This window comes from Gobius niger, assembly GCF_951799975.1.
Source record: "Gobius niger genome assembly, chromosome: 18".
In the NCBI taxonomy this organism is placed as follows: domain Eukaryota; kingdom Metazoa; phylum Chordata; class Actinopteri; order Gobiiformes; family Gobiidae; genus Gobius; species Gobius niger.
Window position 1 is genome coordinate 22,875,328 of NC_136869.1, and position 22,080 is coordinate 22,897,407.

Here is a 22,080-nt window from a genome sequence, read left to right on the forward strand (position 1 = left end):
TTAGCATTGTCATCCGGAATCCGTGTCTGGACAAGCAGCGTTTATATAAGAGGCGATATTCGGTAGTACAGACAGCGTGTTCCTGCCAGGCAGATGAGTGGGCGGAGGACGGGGTAACGTGTGAGCGGAGACAGAATCAAGAGTACATCCCAAGTTTGCAGAATGTCTTAGTGCGGCCAGTGCGAGTGATCAATACAGAGGGCTCTGCTATCGGCTTTCTGCGCTTTCCCAGGGACGGATCAGGGTGAGGGTAGAGACGAGACTGAACATGCTTCACAACAACCAATTGTGTTTGTCAAAAAAAAATAACACAGTTTTGCCAAAATATGGATGATAGTTAGATTAAAAGATTCCAAAGATTTTTATTAGTCGGAATTATCGTTTTCTCGTCACTGTTGTGGAGCCCGGGGAGGGGACTGAGGGCTCGGTGCACAGAGGCAGGGAAGGGAGGGAGTTCAGCTTCCTGACAGCCTCGTGGATAAAACTGTTCTTCAGTCGACTGGACCTGGTCCGCGGATTCCACAGTCTCCTCCCTGGAGGCATTACCTTGAAGAGACTGTGTAATGGGTGCGAAGGGTCATCTTTGCAGGTGAGACGGGTGTAGAACATGTCCTTAATAGAGAGGGAGAGGGGCTCTGCAGATCTTCTCCACTGCTCTCACGATGCGCTGGAGGCTCCTTCGGCAGGAGGCAGTGCTGGCGCCGTGCCACACAGTGATGGAGCTGGTCAGGATGCTCTCTATAGTCCCTCTGTAGAAGAACCACACAGTGATGGAGCTGGTCAGGATGCTCTCTATAGTCCCTCTGTAGAAGAACCACACAGTGATGGAGCTGGTCAGGATGCTCTCTATAGTCCCTCTGTAGAAGAACCACACAGTGATGGAGCTGGTCAGGATGCTCTCTATAGTCCCTCTGTAGAAGAATGACACAGTGATGGATCTGGTCTGGATGCTCTCTATAGTCCCTCTGTAGAAGAACCACACAGTGATGGAGCTGGTCAGGATGCTCTCTATAGTCCCTCTGTAGAAGAACCACACAGTGATGGAGCTGGTCAGGATGCTCTCTATAGTCCCTCTGTAGAAGAACCACACAGTGATGGAGCTGGTCTGGACGCTCTCTATAGTCCCTCTGTAGAAGAACCACACAGTGATGGAGCTGGTCAGGATGCTCTCTAGTGTCCCTCTGTAGAAGAACCACACAGTGATGGAGCTGGTCAGGATGCTCTCTATAGTCCCTCTGTAGAAGAATGACACAGTGATGGATCTGGTCTGGATGCTCTCTATAGTCCCTCTGTAGAAGAACCACACAGTGATGGAGCTGGTCAGGATGCTCTCTATAGTCCCTCTGTAGAAGAACCACACAGTGATGGAGCTGGTCAGGATGCTCTCTATAGTCCCTCAGTAGAAGAACCACACAGTGATGGAGCTGGTCTGGACGCTCTCTATAGTCCCTCTGTAGAAGAACCACACAGTGATGGAGCTGGTCAGGATGCTCTCTAGTGTCCCTCTGTAGAAGAACCACACAGTGATGGAGCTGGTCAGGGTGCTCTCTATAGTCCCTCTGTAGAAGTTGCACATAACGGAGGCTGGGTCTCTAGCTCTTCTCAACTTGCGGAGAAAGTAGAGACGCTGATTACTTTTCTTGACCAGTGATGTAGTGTGCATGGTCCATGAGAGCTTCTCTGTGTTGATTGTTAGAGGAGCATGCTGGACCCGCGCTCTTTGAAAGTCCACAACAATCTCTTTTGTCTTCTCCACATTTAGAGAGAGATTGTTCTGCACCTCATGGCCAGACTGCTCACCTCACTCCTGTGGTTTGACTCGTCTCTGTTGCTGATGAAGCCCACCACTGTTGTGTCGTCTGCAAACTTGATGAAGAGGTCTGAGTCGTACTTTGGAGTGCAGTCATGGGTCAGCAGAGTGAACAGGAGGGGGCTCAGCACACAGCCTTGGGGAGCCCCCGTGTTCAGTGTGATGGTTCTGGAGGACTTGCATGTACAGCCTGTGGTCTCCCCGTCAGAAAGTCCAGCAGCCAGTTGCACAGTGATGTGTTAATCCCCAGGTGGAGCAGTTTGTGTATTAGCTGCTGTGGGATTATAGTGTTGGATGCTGAGATAGAAGTAATAATTTAAGGAAGAGGGCATTTAAAGAGGGGGTATTCTGCTTTTTTCAATCACATAGCACCAGTCTATATCACACTACAATGATCACGAAAACTTCTGTTGGTCTGTAGATGCAGTAAATTAGAATAACTGCCTTGTATAAAATTGCTCTCTCAAAATGGCTGTAGTGAATGTCTTGAAATAGGCCTCTGTCTCTTTAAGAACCTCTGAGCCTTTCCGACACGCCCCCTCCACACGCTGTCTGTGGCATCAGTGGGGAGGGGGTTCTGCTGAGGAGCAGTGGTTGGTTACTCGGCTGGTGACGAAAGCTCGGAGGCGTCTCCAGGAGGTGGGGGCGTTCCTAGGAGGACTCAGGCAAACCTATCCCTAAAATGGCCGCCATCAGAGTTTTTACAGATTACTCGAAAATACGTGAATGTGCCAAGGCAACACTTCAGGCATGTTTTTAATGAGGGAACGACATAATAACATGATGGAAAGCTTGAAAAAGTCCATTTTGCATAATACCCCCCCTTTTAATAGCAATAGTCCTGACTCTGAGATTGGTCATATTCATGTCAGACGCTCCATTTTCAACATGCATTATAGACAAGAATGAATGAGAGTGGAATCTTAGTGAAACTTAGCATCTTGTAGGACAAAACAAGAACTAAATCAACTTTCAAATAGACCTAATTCATATCTCTGATGCAGGACTACATCAAGAAATAGTCCAGAGTTACTTTTGGACCCTTAAACCAGCAGAAGTTGGATCAGCGCTTGGCCTTATCTTAACTCATCCTGGTATGAACCTCCACCAGCCGTATCAGCGTGTCCAGTTCAGTGACACCCGCCCCCGCCCCATTGATCCGGGAGTCCGGCTCCTCTCGCTCGCTCGGGGCGTCGGGTAATTGCGCTTTAGTTGCAATCATGTGCGCCCGCGCGCTCAGCCCAGCGGTGCAGGGCCGGGCTGTAATTAAAGCCAACTGATTCAGAGCGGCCTAATCAATGCAATTTGCCACGACAAGGTGCTGGAATGTAATAATGACGGAAAATGTGCAGAGAAAAGAGAAGCGGGGGGGAAAAAAAACAGTGTCAGGTTTCTGCGGCTGCATCCAGCTGGTGTCGGGATGACATCAGGGCTAAAATTAGCTCCTTTGTGTGCGTGGATGCACGTCCACGCTGCGCTCAGATGCAGAGGGACTGTACTGATGTGAGCGTAATGAAGCATGACGATGAGGCTTTTTCTACAACTACTACGACACCTGCTGCAACTTCTACTACTACTTTACTACTATCCCTGTGCTATACTACTACTACACCCACATTTATCACTACTCATTAGTAATATTGATTTAAACACCAGCAGCACTGAGCCATGGTTGTCAAAAAATCAATAATAAAAGTCAATAATAGCCAAACTCTCATCTCTTCATCCGATGTTCTGTACATGACTGAATATATGGTAAAATAAGAAATGGACTAAAATTGATTGTTAAAAACTGAAGCATAGAGCCCTGATACTTTATTATTTTTTTCCATATGGGGGAAATTAACTTTGGGTATTGAGTGTTTTCTTCAAAACCAGTTTCAGACAATATGTTTTCTTTGATTTTCTTGGACATAATGTTCCCAATTTAAGTTCATTTTAGCTGTGTTTTGGTCCAAATTTAGCATTTTTAAGGCAAGACGCTACCAGTAAATATAAGGGAAACTTTAGTTTAGTGCAGATATATCAATTTGAGACTTTTGCTGTAGATTAGTGGAAAAAAATGATTGCAAGTTTTTATTTCATGTTTCCATAATTTTTTTTTTTAAAAAGCATGGTGAGCCAGCTTTAAATTTTAAAGCTTATTTTGAAAGTAATCTATGTCTGTTTTCTGAAATTCAAAACTCAATAAATCAGGAATTAGTTAATTAGATATTAAAGGGGCTGGAGGCCAGTTGGACATTTTATACTCACCACTGCCACCTCAGGTCATACGTGTCACTGCACCTTCTATATTAAGCTCATGCATGATGGCACTTCGGACCCAAATTAACAACTTTCTGAGCACAGAAGGGCCACTGGCTCTAGGGCCACCAGTCCCGCCTCAACCGAGCTTTACCCAAATCTAAAAGCTAAAAAGAAAAGTATCAAAATATCGAGAAAAAGAGGATGAAAAGTCAACCAAAACATGAGAAAAACACGGACAAAAAAAAACTACAAAAACGTGAGGAAAAACACAACAAAAAATGATAGAAAAAAATAATTTAAAAAACAACAAAAATATGACAAAAATGTGGGGACGTGACGAAAAGTTTCCATCTCTTTTGAAGGCCTTAGCTTTCAAATGAGGCGTTACATTGTTGCTCTCCAGTCGAGAAGCTTTTCAATTTGGGTAAAGCCCAGTATAAAAAAACATGAATCTAAAATGAATTCTGTGGAGTGTGGTGTACCACAAGGTTCAATTTTGGGACCATTATTATTTATTATTTATATTAATGATTTTGCTTCTGTTTCTACGACCACCTTTCCAGTTCTTTTTGCTGATGATACCAACAAAAAAATAATAATAATAAAAAGCCGAACTGGGGAAAATGCACTCGTTAATGTTAAGCAGGTGGTAAGAGGTTAAAATGTGTATTTGTGGAAGTCACAATTACGCTAATTTGGGCCAGGCTGGTCAGAGTCCAGGGCTGTTTTTCAGTCCCAGTCCGCCCCTGTTTCTGAGTGACAGTGCAGGATTTTAGAGGCAGTTGTGATGAACAGGTCTGAGCTCATTCTACACATTAGGACATGGCTGGAACATGTAGGGGGAGGAAAATACATCATTTGAACATTTTTAAACTCCGTATAGTCCCTTTAAAGAATCCCTCTGAAAAAAAACAACTTCAAAATATTGATCCGTGTTCCGTCAAAGGCTGCCAAATTTCATCTGTAGGAGCTACTAAAGTGTAAATATTGTTGCACCAACGTGAGAAGAATGCTTTCTGAGAATATGGTCCTTGAAATCCCATATAAATCTATTGTGAAACATTGAACTTTTTCTGTGTTAAAATGACTTTTATCTGTTGGGTGTCTCCCCTTAAAGTCTTCATTTGATGAAATAATAAAGAGCTTACAATTTCTGCTGCAATTCACTCCAACATACTGTGTAACAACTATGTTACTACACTGCCATTGCAATCTTGATTTCATTTCTATTTTCAATCGTTAAACTCCCTGTATCTCCGTTCATCTGCTGTAATAAGTTTGTCACTTTCTCGTTCAGCTTTGTCACTATTTTCCTCTCCCCCACCGACGAAAGTGAACAAAACAACAAACTGCAAAAAAAGCACCTGTATTGAAACGCGGCGGCAGGAGCTTGACTGGCCTCTCGCGTGTGTTTGCAACATGCTACTGTAAACGGTTCTCTCCGCCTCCCCCCCCTCCTCATTTTGCTCAAGCCTAAAAATAGATGCACATATCGTACCAGCGCGCCGCTTCTATTTTGAATAATTCCTTTGTTATCGAGCGAGATGCGTCGAGTGTCTTTGCGGAGCGACGTGTTTCATTTCCCCCGCCGTCCCCCTCCAATGTGTCACACGCGACGACTTCAGATGAAATGGCAAAGTGGGAGAAAGAACGCGAGGAGCAGATCGTTTCCACGCCGAAAGTGGCTATTTTTGGGCTGCGTTTTTTTTCTTACGCGCGGGGGGGGTGGGGGGGGGGAGATGACAGAGCGTTTGAGAAAGAAGAAAGGAAATAAATTTGGACATGCGTTTGCGGTTTTGAATGGGATAGGAAGGATTAGCCGGGCCATAGCTGCCGGGTAGGGGTGGGGGGGCTTAAGGAGCGGCGGGGGTGACAGAGATTGGGGATGCGGCGAACGGACAATGACGTTTCTCTTCCAGTCAAAACAAGAATGCGATCCTGATATGTCAACAGAGGCGGAAATGCGGAAGAAAGCGGAGGCTATTGTGCGTGTTTGGCTTGGCAGGATCATGTTTGTACAGTGTGGCTTGTGCAGAGGACAATAAAGATTAGCAGCACATTGGGTATAAAAGCGGAAAATGTAACACAATTTGAAGCATTGCATTGTGGAGGGCAAACTAAACAACCGCAGGTCCACATTCGTAACAATTAAAATGGTGCATTGGATTTGTCACATCAGTTTACAATGACCAGAGAGGGAAAAGAAAAGTTTGTTTGTATAATTGAAGGCCATTAGGGTTGCTTTTTGGATTGTTTGCCCCCCCTTGGAAGAAAGGAAATACAGAAGTTACATTCACGCCATTCAAGAATGTCAGGACAAAATTTGGGAGAGAGACAGTTTTGGAAAGAAATCTCCAAAGAGAAAGCTCAATGTTTTCCCTGATCATCATTTGGAAGTGATTGGATTTACAAACCTTCATCTTATGGCTGAAAGTCCTATCATCTGACCAACATGAAGCCCAACTTTTGGACACCTTTATGAGACAGTCATGTGACCTTAGATCCAGATTTGCATATTTAGGAACTATAAATACAGTAATTATTATTTCACTTGCTACTCCACAACTATGAATTACGAATGTACTTTCTACCAAGTAAAGATACAGACATGAAGAGTAGCAAAACAGACCAAATTTGTGCATATAACCAGCTAGCGCTAGCTTCATGCTACTTGCTACACGCTAACTTCATGCTACTTGTTTAACACTAACTTCATGCTACTTGCTAAACGCTAGCTTCATGCTACTTGTTAAACGCTAGCTTCATGCTACTTGTTAAACGCTAACGTCATGCCACTTGTTAAAAGCTAGTTTCATGCTACTTGTTAAACGCTAGCTTCATGCTACTTGTTAGACGCTAACGTCATGCCACTTGTTAAACGCTAGCTTCATGCTACTTGCTAAACGCTAACTTCATGCTATTTGTTAAACGCTAACATCATGCCACTTGTTAAACGCTAGCTTCATGCTACTTGCTAAACGCTAGCTTCATGCTACTTGCTAAACACTAGCTTCATGCTACTTGCTAACTGCTAACTTCGAGTGCCCTTTTTTTAACTTCCACTGGATAATATGCTGTGCCAAAACATTCCCGAGCACCCGATTTTGAACTCGACTTTATTGTGTGTGCTCAATACGCCCATAGTTCAAAAAGATATACAGAAATAATTTCCGTCACACACTTCCTTCCTCCTCGCTTGGCCACGCCCCCTCTTACAATGTGGCCTTTTGTATCTATGAGCTGAGAGGGAAAGCGTTGAACTTTGTGACAGTGTTTGTTTCATGTGCCAGGCTACTAGGGCTGCAGCGAACAATTATTTTTTTACCTCGAACATAAGGGTTGTTCAAGTTGTCATCTGTGGTGTGTTGTTTGCAGTCGTTTTGCAAAGAACAAAGAGTCTGTAGCTAGTGCTAATTCTCGACTCCTGTTCCCAGTTGGGCCTTTTTTTCACAGTACATTTACATGACGTCATACACTCATGATCTAAATAAATACTTTGTGTAGTTTTTAATAAAAGATTAGCAAACGTGTTGATCTGAATTCCCTGCTAAATACAAATATTCCAACAAACCTTTGATCCTCCTTGCGGGCAGCAGCTTCGCCATTGTTTGATCATCAGGCCATGGCACGGTGATGACTCCATGTAAACACAGTGTATAGGATTACTGGCTGCTCCCCAACGCAGGCCCCTCTGGAGACTGGGCTATTTGTGTCTTTGCTGCTGAATATTAACAACCTTCCGCTTCCCTTCTCTTTACATTCGGGCGACCCTCTCCCTTATATTCCACAAAGTCTTAGCTCGAGTTTCCTTTTGTCCCAGCACTGTCACAGAAAGGTGGCGCTTGGCTGACTTCTCTGAGCATGTGGGGCATTTCTTTGTGGAGCTTGCATATCCCCTTCTTCGGTTGCTTTGGCTTTTCTTATCAACCTAAAACACGCACTGCAGTCCTACATCCTTCGGTATTTCTGACCAAGATCATTTTGAGCTTTTAGCCATGATGTAGCATTGTTCGCTCATCAACAACATACAGTACCTGGAAGAATGTTTTGCTTTTTCACGCAGTTTTCACGAGCCATCCTGTCCCATTTAGTTGTTTCGTTTTCTACTACTGCTGAAGCACTCCTGGGTTTTGTTGCATCAGAGGGAGCACAAAACTGCATCACCGGACCCATTCTGAGCAGTTCTGCACTCAACTTATGTCCGTTATGCCATTAGCTGGAAGTGAAAGCATGTCATTGCCACTAGGGCCTGCAGAGGGTGCATCAGGCCAATTCAAAATCCTGACCAGCCCAGCTTCATCGCTTCTTACTATCATTTATTGACTCGATTTCTAATGTCCAGGTACTGCTTGAATTACTTAGTTATCAAACTGTGAAAGTTGGAGGCAGTTGCATAAAATCAGGTGTTGCCTATACTCATTTCTAGCTCTCACAGATCGACCCACATTGTTCATTTCAGTTGATCGGAAGCACGTCTCAGCTGAAGTTCATAGCAAGACAGAGCTGAGACGTGAACAAGGCAACTGCCTAAGCTAGCGCTGCGCTAATTTAGGAGGAAAATGTGCTGTATTCCGACACGCAACGGTGCACATGGTAGGTTTTTCTTTCACTAATGCTGTGTTTACAATGGAGATCTATGATGCTAAAAGAAGTTTACTCTACTCTGATGGGAGGGGGGAATAGCAATTTTTCTGTACTGAGATCAGGCCATCTCAAACCAATATTCAGTTCTTCGCTGTGCACATTTTAAACATGTTCAGGTGCGTTGAAATGTGAGAAAAGGCTGTGGTGTGGGTTCTCTCAGGACATAACGGGGCAAATAAGAGAGCCTGTGGATCGGGAGTAGCATAAGTAGCATATCCTGACCTGACAGGCTACGAATTGCTCTCTGTCGGCCACTCCGGCCCCTCTTGCTCTCCTCTGCTCTGTCTGTCTTCCATCCACAAGCCCCTGACTCTTTCAATATGAATTAAGTGGATCTAGAAGCCTGCTGTGTGCATTAGCTGCTCTCTCCTTCTCACTCTTGCGTGTCTGCCTCTCTGTCCCTCTCTGGTGACTGGAGTTACTGGATCTAAAATAAAAATACATGCACAGCTATCTACAGTATATTTTGATTTGACTTGCTAAATGTTAAGAGCTCTACAAACATGTTCTGAAACCCATGTGAGTCTTCGATTAGTTTAGCACCTCATATTTCAGATCTCTCGGAAATCTCTGAAAAATGTTCCTAGACATTTATAATATGGGACTATATAATATTATATAAAGTCCCAAATGAGATCTTTTCCCCCGAAACCATACAGCACCTAATGCTCCAAAGGCTTTCCAACGTGTGAGGCTATATCCGGAGGTGGTAGGGAGGAGGCAGGCGGCAGCGTTGGTGTTGGTCGTCGGTGCAGAGGCCAAGCTGGATGCAATTTACACCCGGCCCACCTCCGGGAGCTGCGGCAGCAGACGGAAGCATTACCTGCGCGCAGAAAACAGTCTCCCCATGTGCCAGCGAGTGTCGGCTTTCATTGGAAAACAGATCCATCGCCGTTACTGCCCCGGCCAGCCAGGAAGACCTCCACCGGCCCAATTCGGCTGTCACAACTCATGCACACTGTGGGGGTGAAATGATATTGACAAGATCGAGAAAAAAAACACACAGAAACAACACACACACACACACACACATGAGAAAACTTTTCATTCATGTGTTGAAGAGATCAAAAAGCGGAGAGGATGGATGGATTCATGGATAGATTGAATGTTGGATTGGTGGATGGAGAGCTATATGGAATGGATAGATATATGAAGATACATAGCTGGATGCAATTATGGATAGATGTAGACAGACAGACAGACAGACAGACAGACAGACAGACAGACAGACAGACAGACAGACAGACAGACAGACAGACAGACAGACAGACAGATCAATAACAGCAGTTGCTTTAGTAGCCGCATCATACTTGGCGAAGAAGCTACTTGCAGCCGTAGTTGTGTGTGTAATTGTATAGTAATGGTAAGAGCCGTAAATACTCCGAATTGAAAAATGTTAAAAGTGACAGTGCCTCTACTTGAGGACTGTTTTTTTCCTCTTGCTCCTTCAATTGAGAGCTGTGCAGAAGAGAATGACAAAGCGGAGCTACAGTCCGCGAGCCGGTCTGACTATATGGACGTCAAAACATTCAGACAGGCCCAAGACAGTTGTTGTGACAGAAGCAGTCCTCCGGCTGCACCGTTCCATTCTCCACTCATACGGAGACAGACCCAAGGAAATATCCAGTCACAAGTCACTGCTCGTCACTGTATGGCTCCATAATCCCGGCATTAAAGGCTTTCCTTTCAAAAAACCATGAACCCATATACAATGTTTAACAGCAGGACGAAGTAAACCACTGTGTTTTGAAAATATTCTAACAATATAAAACAATTTTATAAATGTATATGTTGTGCTTTATCATTGAGGAAAAATATGATATGTTTTAATAAAGCTTCTTAAAACTGCCACTAGGAATGCAGATGACTGTCCTGACCCGAACTTGGAAGAAAGCTTACGTCGCCGCGACATCTTGCACGACTGATGGCTTTACAGTGCTAATTTATGACTTCATTTGAGCATTTTCATCTCGGTAAGAGCCTTATTTGCATGAGCTTTGGTGATCCCAGCCAGCACTGCCAAACGGTATTAAATTACAATGCAAGGATCACACTGCACTTAGCTTCATAAAGATTGGAAGGTCCAGAAATCTGTTTGTGAAGCCTCTGGGTATTCCAACGGTGTGTCAAAACAAGAAAAGTTGAAATCGTGAACAAAACAAGGCGCAAATTATGACCTAAAACTCAACTCTTTGGTTTCCGTGAGTTTTTGCTAGCAATTTTTGGGTATAGTACAATCCTACACCAGGAGGACCAAGTTAGAGGATTAGCCAATTGTAGTAGATGATTTGATATCGTGGACTGGACTGGGTCGATGGCTAAAGACATCTTCAGGTGCTTCTTTTCGCGTTTGTAGATCAATGCATGTCTGGTTAAACACGCGAGATAGAGGTCTGTTTAATCAGTCTTACACTTTCACCACAAAAGTGAGCAAAACATCCACATCTCGGTCAGCCCAGACCAGTCAATGACATTTAATTATTTACTGTGATGGAAATTGCTTTAATGACTGAGAGCCTTCGCAAACATTACCTCAGCAGCCGGAGAACATGCTAACGCCACACAGAAACGTCCACATGGTCCGAGAGCTCAGCCACCATGCGACGATGATAGATGAAGAGGTAATTTTTTACAAGTGCATAGTCCATAACATTACCAAATAACACTGGGCAGACAGTGAGCGGACTGTTCTCTGGAAGTCTGCCACTCACACCACAGCTGGCGGCCTGACGTCACGCCGCGCTCCACATCCACACACTTTAGCGGCTAACCCGGGCGATGTTCGCTAGCGCCGGGCCAGCTGGTGGGTGCTGTGATGTTCTCCATGTACTCCACTGACAAATGAGTAGGACAAGAGAGGAAGGAGAAAGACAAGTGTTGATTGTCGAACAAAGTGGGTGAACGTGCGAATCCCTGCCTCGTCCCATTGTTCTTTGCATATTAATTCACATTGTGGGGGATGCGTCATTGAAGTGTATGGCTTTCCAATGCAGTCGTGAAAGATGGAATATGACAATTGAAACTCATAACATTTTAATAAAAGTTGGGATCAAAACTACAGGCAAAAAGTAACTATACAGTGGGTTTCGTGTAGTCTTACAGTCTTATCCTGAAATTACATAGATGTATTTGTAAAGCTAAAAACTTAATACTCAAAAGCCTCTATAGTCTAGGAAATCATGCCCTTGAGTCCCCAATTACAACCTAAAAACTAATATAAGTTTTAAAAGACATGAGTAGGTCTGACAAAACAATGACTGCTAAATCCGTGGAGGATATGCGTTGACACTGCAGGGCTGGAAATGAAATCCCTCGTGATTCCAGAACTGTGTCTCGGAAAAAATGTCTCTTGGAAAACTACCCTTATAAAAAAAAAAAAGAAATCTGCACTTTTCAAACAGATCTGCTTGAGTCTCACTGGAGCCATGGGCACGTTGTGAGAGTACTTTTTTTGTCCATCAGACATCAGACCAACTAAATGTGTTATACCAAGTCCTCCGAGATGTTCCGCAATGCCCTGTTTTTGTAAGGAGTTTCTTTGAAGGGGTTAGAAGTCTTGTCAGTGAAAGGCTAGCTTTTGAATCGTATTGCGTTTCAGAGACAAGTAAAGATACAGAGATTTCATTTAAAAAAAAGAAGATATAGATAGCGGTTCTAAAACGGCTAATTAATCTAACTTGTGTTTGCCCCACATCCGCAGAGTACATTCTCTCATCTCCCTGCGTAAAACACTTCAGCCCCAATGCTAACTCTCGTCACAGTATGTAATTACGACAGGCTTAAAATTCCCAAATGCCATGTCACAGAGTAAGTGGTTCACTATGGCAGCCTAAATCAGAAAATAATCAGCCATAAAAAAGGAATTCGGAATGCAGCCAAACTGTCTAGCTCTCTTGTTTGAATGAACAGAGGCCAATATCGAATCAGACATTTATGAAAATATAAAACCTTTTTGTTCTTTGTTTGTTTGTTAGTACATGTTTTATTCAACCGATGCATCTAGTCAAAGTGAAAGATTCTTTTGATCCCCAGTGGAAAGTTACTAAACATGTTTTTTCCTCATTGTCCTCAGTCCAGATGATACAGTAATCCAGATACTGTATATCAGCGCCGGCAGACTTGACCTCAGCGTTTCCTGTAGCCTCCACTGTAACCAGACTCAAGAGTAGTACGCATGAGTGTCGATAATTATCTCCTCCTTATCGACGGCCATGAGACACTCCTCCCGTACGTGCACACCACACCCCCCAACACGCACAAGCATCGGTGAATAAAACCTGATCCGCTTGGCATCTCGCTGAGCTCAATGCAAGATTCCCAGCACTTAGCATTGATTATTAATGGAAGCTTTTTAAAAGGGGGTGTGGGAGGTAGAACCTGATCTTTATGTGGGTCTTAAGAGAGCGTCAGACAAGGGTTCAGGGCCAGTACTTTCCCAGAAGCCGAGTGGAGATAAAACTTCAATCATATTCAGCAAAAGCTTACTCGCCTGGTCAGATTGATTTGAGGGTCCTGGGTTTGAGTCGAGAAGAAGCTTGCATGGGTGGATTCCCTTTAGGCGTTTCGTTTTCCTCCATCAAGCTGAATCATGCACAATATCTCCCAGCAACTCCTGCCCAAACCTTGCTCAACATCTGGAGAATGTTTAGGAGAATAATACTGAAATACTATGAAGTTTCACCTTGCTTTGTGCTAGTGTAACCCTGTAAACCTGGTTGGGGATACAACTTAATTAACATAGAGATAAGAAATAACTAAGTATTTATATCCGATTTGTCCATTTGTAACTCGCTGTTTGCCATGGCTTGGAATTAAACCACCAAGAAAGCAAATAATGAATTACTGCTTTATCACTGACACTCTCAAAGATCCCCGAATGAGCTTTTTTCAAAGGAAATACTTCTAATCATCCTCCACGTTTGTAAAGGCGTGACGTGTCGTGAGGCCAGCCAACAAAGGCAGCAGCCATCTCGGTTCCTTTACTCATTTTAGTCTGTTTTATCACAGCTGTTTCCGGATGTCTAATTGGAGAAAATGAGCATGGTTAAAATTAGTATGTAGCCTACATTTTGATGAAAAAAAAAATCATAAAAAGATCTGTCTATCCTTTAAAGACAATAATAGCACACACACACACACAGAAGAACAAAGTCGCTTTTGATTCTGGCACTAAAAGCCATTGTTCTTGGAGATAGCCCTGTAGCTTTATAGAGACAGTCTTTTCTCCTCAATACAGTGGCAATCACTCAATCTGACCCCAATTGGTTAACCTGTGCTAACATTAGAGCAGGAGACTGCAGCAGTTAGCCTGGCTCAACTCTTTCAATGGTTCATTCTGGTTCCAATTTGTCATACTATACAAGGATGATTACAGGAAATAGTTTTTTTGAAAACAAGGTATCTAACAGGCAACCTATGACACCCCATAGTCCTGGTTTGGTCCTGCATCACTCTGAGTCATTTTTTGTTCATGCTCAGGTTCAGCCCCAGGTACATTAAGTCCTGGGGCTTCACTTGTAAAGCCCCCAAGTACAAAATGAGGCCAAAACCGTACGATCATTTCTGCACCAAAAGTGGTACAGTATTAAAAGAAATCTAACTGAACATGAAACACGCACTTCCACGTAAAGTCTTTACCGACAGAAAAGCAGCGAGGGGAAGCCAGTTTGGGAAAGTCAGTCTATGAGTATTCACCATGACTGCACTGTCCAGAGAGAAAACACTAAGCTACATGACCAGCTAGAGAGAGCCAAGGGAGGAATGAAGCAGAGTTTAGTTCAAAAGTGACAGCTGCATTCACAGCACAGTAAGTTTGCAAATAAGCCATGCGGACAAAACAACACAAATCTGCATGCATTTAGGCCATATTGTGACAGTAATAATTAAAACAGTGAGAAATGCGTCTCTGTTCCGTTGATGTCGTGTCAGCATCGGGTGTAAGAGAAAAAGAGAAAAGTGAGAGGAAAGATGTCAGTCCCTTCTCTCACATTCAATGGAGGAAATATGTGTTGTTATATTGGGTGTACAGTAATCCTACAGGCTTTATATATTTGTCTTCATTATATGAATATTTCAAATGTTTTCATTTTATTTCAACTTTAATTACATTTCTACTGTTGCAGACACTAAATAACTTAATAATAATGAATCTGACAAGAGAAGGAGTCTGCATTCTGTTTTGAAAGGTGTTCCCTCCGCGTGTCCTTGTCTACCCTTGCTTACATCTTCAAAAATGAGCACCCCAACGTCACCCTGATGTGTTTGGACCGGTTTAAACGTACCCGAGGTGTGATCACACCATTAGGCAGACGTCTGGAGTGGTAATGGGATGAAAAGTGTGCTAGATTTGACTGGTTTAGGGGAGAGTCTCGAGAGAACCTTCCAGCTCCCCCATCACCTCAGCACGACGACAGCATGGGCGTGTGGCCAATCAGACAGAGGGGGCGTGGTCAGAGTAAAAGAGGTGAGGTCAGAGAGCGGGAAAGGGCGGGACCAGTCCTCCTGTCACCTTTGTGGTCCCAGTGGAATCACATGTGCGTCACTGAGCTGCTCCGAGCCTGCATGACCTGCCCGCTTCATGTCATGTCTGCTCACATCAGTTAGGAAATAAAAAAAGGGTTAGTAAGATACTGTGGTATAAGGAACATGTACGCACTTATATTCTGTTTACTTTTAATTCATAGTCAGATGAAATGACTGTTATTGTGTCGTTATTTTAAGCGTTCAGCATGGGCTACACAAGTCACAATACAATTGAAATTTGGTCACAAATACAAAACAGCTGCAATATTTATTAAGATGTCCAGACTCCATGGACTACTACAGAGGTGATCCGTAACAAAGTACATTTACTTAAGTACTGTACTTGTGCAGAGCTTTTGAAGATCTGCCCTTTCCTCAAGTTATATTTTGGTTGAGAACTTACTACTTTTACTAACCCTTTCTACTTCACTACATTTATATAAAGTCTTCAAAGTGCAAAATGAATTTGTCCATGTGTTTCATTCATTTTACGAGCCTTTCAGTGCACAATCTATGAACAGCAGGTGGCGCTGTGCAGATGTACCGCTGACTCACAACAAAGAAGAAGTTTTGTCCCTGTTGAGCCGCCGTACACAGAGGGCCTTTCTGAAACCGTTCCCTTCTCCCTCCCCTACACCCTTCCACTCGGGCCTCAGTGAGGGCACCTCCTGAGGTTCACTCATCAGAGAAACGAGAGCTGCGACACTCAGACGCACTCTGAAAGATCATACTTGAAAATGAAAATTAAATGAAAAAGAAAAAGTTCCCTTATGATTCTACAAAGTAATTCAAAGTAAAATATGTCGTATTTACATTATATCATTTAGCTTCTTCAAACTCACAAGTGAGAACTTTTCCTCTCTCAATAAAATCATATCAGGCCTTTCTCATGAATAAATGTCTCTATGACGGTAAAGTTGTTAAGATGAACACTTAGATGCTCCTAAATAAGCACAAACTGAGGTTGCTGGTGGGACTGTTCTCCAGTGTAACAAGTACCTGTTAAGTCTGTGTGGATGCTGACTCTGTGAAGGAGCTGATCAGCCACTCACACTAGGGGGAGGGAGGAGGGAGCGGTTTTTGGAAAGGCCCAGAGTAAATTCAGCTGCAGCTTTTGTGTTTGTCTAAGTTATTTTAACCTCTAACCCCCCGCCTTAACCGAGCACATTTTCTTCACTTCAGCTGTACCCAAATCTACAAGCTTCTTGAGTGGAGTTTACGGCCACATGTAAAAGACCAACAAAACTCATGTTGTCGTCACTTTTTTGTCCTATTTTTGTCGCTATTTTGATGTTTTTTTCAAGAAGCTTTTAGATTTGGGTAAAGTCAAACTGGAGAAAATGTGCTCAGTTCAGGCAGGGTTAAGAGGTTCAAAAAAAATGAGCCACTTTACTTTTTTGGAGTGATATTTAACCAGTAGTGTCTGTATTTTTACTCAAGAGCAGATGCAGGTTTGTGTTTCAGTCTTCTCTCAAACATGAGCTCCTGGATGTTTCAAATCCTTCCATGAACTTTCCCAAAATCGGCCTCCTGCCTGATTATCATGCGATATAAAACTTGAGTGCTACAAAGTGGTTGAAAATGCCAGAATGTGTCATTGCGTCAAAAGCTGTGGTCATCAGTATGTACTGGGAGCTTCTCGGGGTGCTGCGGGCCACCCCGTCTCCCACGGGTGCTCCTCATCCCTTCCCTGACTCAGACCTAGTAGGCAAAAATATCCGCAGCACCCGCCGCCTGAGGGAACGTATTAATGGTTGGCCTAATCCGATTAACATTGACAATCCCAGCGGGGAACTCTGCAACTCACTGATAAATTATGTTGGCGCAGATGTTTTGGCTTTGCAACTTTGGTTTCCCCTGATTTAGGAGAACTGGAGGTCTTCGTGCTGGAGAAGTCACATTGAGAGGGACATTGTTTGGTACGGGGCTGTTGAGTCGTGGTTTAGGGCCAAGATGTAACGGGTGATTAGGAACTGCCGGGATCATCGCTAAGTGTATGCGAAGTCTGTCATGGGTGACGCCACAGTTCATTTGGACGGGCTCAAGGCTAATTAGTAAACATACAAGCACGGAAGTATTTGTAATAACACAAGGGTCTTAGCACAGTGAGCGCCGCGCTGTTTTGAGGATTTAGCTGAGTGCCGACAATACAGACAAGTTTTCATGATATTTGTAGCACCACAGCATATTCTATGTTTTAGCTATGGACACATGCTATGTTTGAAAGGTGAGACTCTAAGCTCTCTGTAGGTTGAAACAGTTCAATTCTACATGCCTCAGTTCCTGAGAAATCTAAGCTAAACAGAGGCTAGTTTTGATCACAATCACAGATTTTTCTAGAAACGAAGGTAAGGGGGGTTTGACGCAACATCTCCTTTCTGATTAACTCCTCTCTCCAACTCTCTCCTCCTCTCTGGACAGACACTAACGTTATGGGTTAAGTCAAGTTTCAACGACAACATTGCAGATGCGTGTGCATTTAAACAGCCTGGTTCTCGGATTGAAGACTTTAACAGGATGTTTCTCAGCCGTCCTTGGACCGATTTTTACCATTTAAAGTAGTACTAAGTAACTTATTTACCTTAATAAATCCTTTTCGTAGTCCCTGTGGGGGTGATACAAGTGTTTATGGGATGATTGGAGGGTCTTTCATCTCCCCCTGGTGTCTCTGGACAGAAAACCATGTTTGCAACTTGACTGCCCCCGGTGTGGAGAAAGCAATACACACTAATGTAATCACGAAGAAGAAGCTAACATGCTAACGGGCAAAGCTAACTGCGGGCTAACGTCACTTTAAACAGTATTTACAGCCAAGTTTGAGTGAAAAAAAAATATTTCCGTTGTATAATTGGATGCACAGTATCCCTCTGTCCCTTCGCCTTTCCTGTCAGCGTAGTATTTACTCTCCAAGACAATTAATACATTTAAAAATCGTAACTTGCTACTACACCTGCAGTTGCGCTTATGGCCTCTAGGGGGAAGAGTTACTTAGTACTGCTTTAAAAACTCAGAGAGATCTTTCCATGGGAAGCCGCTCTGCTTTGTCAAACGCGCTCCAGAGAGTGAGAGAGAAGTGCCAGCTTCGCTTCGCAACACCAACCCCTTCAGACTAAAAAAAGAGAAAAGAAAACATTTTTGATCGTTATTTATTTCACTTCTGTTCATCACAGAGCTACAAAATCACACATAAGGTGTATTAGAGTGTCTAGTTTCATAATAAAAAAAAAAGTGTTTGTGTTTTTGGCACTCAATGTGTTAAAGGGGAGGTGGTGTATTTTGGCTATTTTTGTAGAGCTTTTTACCATGTACATATCTATGCTTTCCTCACCTCATCGCAAAGTCAAAACCCTCGGCGTAGCTTCTATACAGCAACTCGGGCCATGAGCTGTTTTTTTCTCTCTTTCTCTTCATTGAAACTGCTGCACAGTGAAGGCGTGTGTGCTCCGAGGATCAGGAAGTGAAACTCCTGGATATTTTGTTACAGATGTTCTAGATCAATATTGCAATTTTTTACCAACAACTGTAAGATGGTGATAAATAAATGTTTGAGATTATTACCCAATACCTGGTAGGGTAGGGTACAGGTAGGGACTACAGATGGAAACTAGCATCCCTGCTATAATCTGGCATATTTACAGTGCTCATGTGCAACTGTTCATTAATATGCATTGTCCCTATCAAATAAATAAATAAACATAATGCTCCCTCTCTTTAATGATTTAGTTCCATTTTGGCCCTGTTATGGTCCTTATTTAGTCTGTTTTACAGTGTTGTTTTGACACAGGTTGATTAAATTCCCTACTGAACTGTGGTTACATGGTTAGCTTAAAACGCAAGACAATAACTAGCATTCAAGACTATAACTTCAGTTTTATATCACTGCAACAACCACTTTTTTTTTTTTTTAAGATCCTCGTCCAAGATTATCCCAGTGAGAGCCGTACCCGTGTTAGACGATGAACACATAGGCTGGAGCTCCCTGGTCTGGTTAGGGACTGCAGGACTTGGCCTAAAACTAAAGATCTTAAGAATTGTCTAGACACTGACATTGTTTTATGTTAAGTCCAAAATCCACTCCAAACTCCAAAATGTTTTCCTCTGCCAGCAGACTCTTATCTAACCCCTCTCCTCCTCTCTCTGTCTCTCATAGGTGGGGATCCTGTATTTCCAGCCCAGTGTGTTCCGCTGTATCCTGCTCCGGTGGGTGCGACTGCTCGGCTTCGCTACAGTCTACGGAACGCTCACCCTCAAACTGTACAGGTACAGTACCACACACACACACACACACACACACACACACACACACGCACACACACACACACACACACACACACACACACACACACACACACACACACACGCACATCGATTAGTCCCGGGACCTCCTCCAGCAGCTGATTGCATTGACCCGTTGCAATGTAATTACAACAGGCTTTACATCTTTACTCCGTGTAATGCCTCGTGTAGACAGTTAGTCATTACACTTAACTGGGCTGGATGGGTTTAGTGCCTTGCTAAATGGGCCAAGTCAATTTCTGCATGGAGTTTATGGCAACATGTTGAAGAGCATTAAAGATAGGATTTTCACACAGTGGTCAATGTTGGGGCTAAAGCACAACATTTTTTCGATGGGGAAATGAGCATGTCTCAGTTTAGACCATTTCCAGCCAGCTCAAGCAGATGAAGGTTTCCACCAGTGGACAACCAAGGGGTCGAAGAAAACTGAAGATTTATATTGTGATAAATCCCTGATGTCATTTAAATACCTCCAAATTAGGAGTTAAATCACTTCAGCTCAAACTAATCAAATCTTATTGCCTACTATATCCATGCTGGAAGAGAACGTGCTGACCACTCTACATAAAAAGGGGCAGCTATCCCACCTTTATAACATGTTTGTTAGGAGTTCAACAGAATCCTCAACCCACAGACTAAAGGCATGGAGACAAGATCTCTCTTGATCAATGGGAAAATGCATGTTTAGAAGCACATACCCAAACAAAAAATACTAGACTCCAAATAAATTGGTTGATGCGCACCTATATTTCACCAGCTAAAGCCAATAGATTTGATATTAATAATTCCGATGCATGTAGTAAATGTATGTGGGATTGTTGTGAGATAAGGACATTTTGGAAAGAGACAATACAGTTTGTATCATTGTCACCTAAATTACTCATTTTGGGTGAAAAGACTGTAATTAACATGGGTCTGCCTTATCTTTTTTTTCTTCTCGTCTCTGTGTTTTGTTTTTATGTTTTCAATCCTTGCTATTGTGTTTGAATACTTAAGAAATAATAATTAATAAATGTATTCAGGGAAAAAAACATCTTAGTTTAAGAGTAAAAAAAGACTTCATGATGTTTTGTCTGGAGATTTCACAGAACTAACAGTATTGTGCCGCCCCGGCTGGTTTCCCGTGCTTATTCATTCACAAATATCGACATGTTTGGTATCCACGTGCCGTACATAAGGCGACGCTGTAATCCAAATACAGTAATTTCCTTTCTGACAGCTGTGCGGTGCCGCCACTTCCTATACGCTCATAACGCCCTGTGCATCGAGCCTTATTGCTCCGAAGTGCTCCACATTGAGGCCAATTTGATGGAAAGGCATTGTACAGCATTTGCTTTATATAAACCATCATCTGAAAATATAGGCGATTTTGACATCTTCAAAACTTGCAATACACTTTTCACTCATAAATATATCAGTAATCTACCACAAAGGTTTTGAAGTGATATCTCTAAATGTATTTTTTCCCCCCGTTCACCTGCAGTGTCTCACCTTAACAGACCTCATGGAGACTGAATACTTTGTTCTGTGCCGAGAACTTCATATTTACTCCAACAATTCCTCTTTTTGCATAACCAAGACGGGCCAAGTGAACTTAACAGAGCGATACATAATTGATAGGGCCTCGTTAGTGGGAGCGGACTGGACGCTCACTAATGCGTGTGACAAATGCGGCCTATTATTAGCGGGCCCGGGCCTAGTTATAGACTCTGATGTGATGTAGCTGGACTAATGACCTTATAATGATGTTTCAGAATGTTGGACGTTAAAAAAGACGAGGGCCAAAGTCGTGCCGACAGAAGATGAACTCAGAAGTTCCCGGCCTTGACTCGATGTAAACAGTGGCTCATTGTTAGTCCTTTGCATTTCACCCCGTCCTCCAAAAGTCACGGACCCGACTAGGATTGTGAGAAGTAGGATTAGTAGGATTTTCCGTGGTGAGCTTTGGTCTTTGTGCATTGTCCCTAAACACTGCACACTGTTTTCCTTATTCAGTTCACAAAGCACAAGCGCTTCTGCATCAAAAAGCGCACTTTGTTATTAAAATGTGAACTTTATTGTGAAAAACGCGCGCACACAGAGCAGAGGGGCTGAACGGCAAAACACGAAGCACTGTTCAGTCAGTGTGGTTTACATGAAACTGCAAAGACACAAAAACGAACAAGACAAAGGCGGATTTGACATTGATTATGATTCTACAGTACAGCACGGCACAGTGAACTACTGTAAACTGAAACATTGATTTACACAGGGCCGACCCTGCTCCAGCGGGGCGCCGATTTCAGTTTTTCACCCTAAGATGTCCCAGCTCTTGCCATCTACGACATCGCCAACTTATGGACATAACTTTGGAACGAAAAGTGATTAAGACTTGCAATCTTTTGTGTTGGAAAGGACAGATTTCATGGTTCCATCTCCAGGGAGCTGTGTAACATTGTGGTGAAATGTTGTAAATTTATATCAGAAATGGTTAGTGTTAGTTTTTCTTTTTTTTTCCTTTTTCATGGAGGCACAAAAGCCCAAGCTTGCCTAGGGCACCAAAATCATGTCAGGCTCCTGCA

General features: G+C 43.1%; 1 protein-coding gene across 2 annotated transcripts in view; it reads left to right on the plus strand.

Annotated features, from left to right (window-relative positions):
• Positions 1 to 22,080, plus strand: part of gpr158a (G protein-coupled receptor 158a) — an 81,765-nt gene that overhangs the window by 47,731 nt on the left and 11,954 nt on the right. For both annotated transcript variants that reach the window (XM_079575904.1, XM_079575905.1), the window contains exon 6: positions 19,374 to 19,483. In XM_079575904.1, the coding sequence (XP_079432030.1) occupies positions 19,374 to 19,483 (110 nt within the window). The remainder of the gene's footprint in view (positions 1 to 19,373; positions 19,484 to 22,080) is intronic.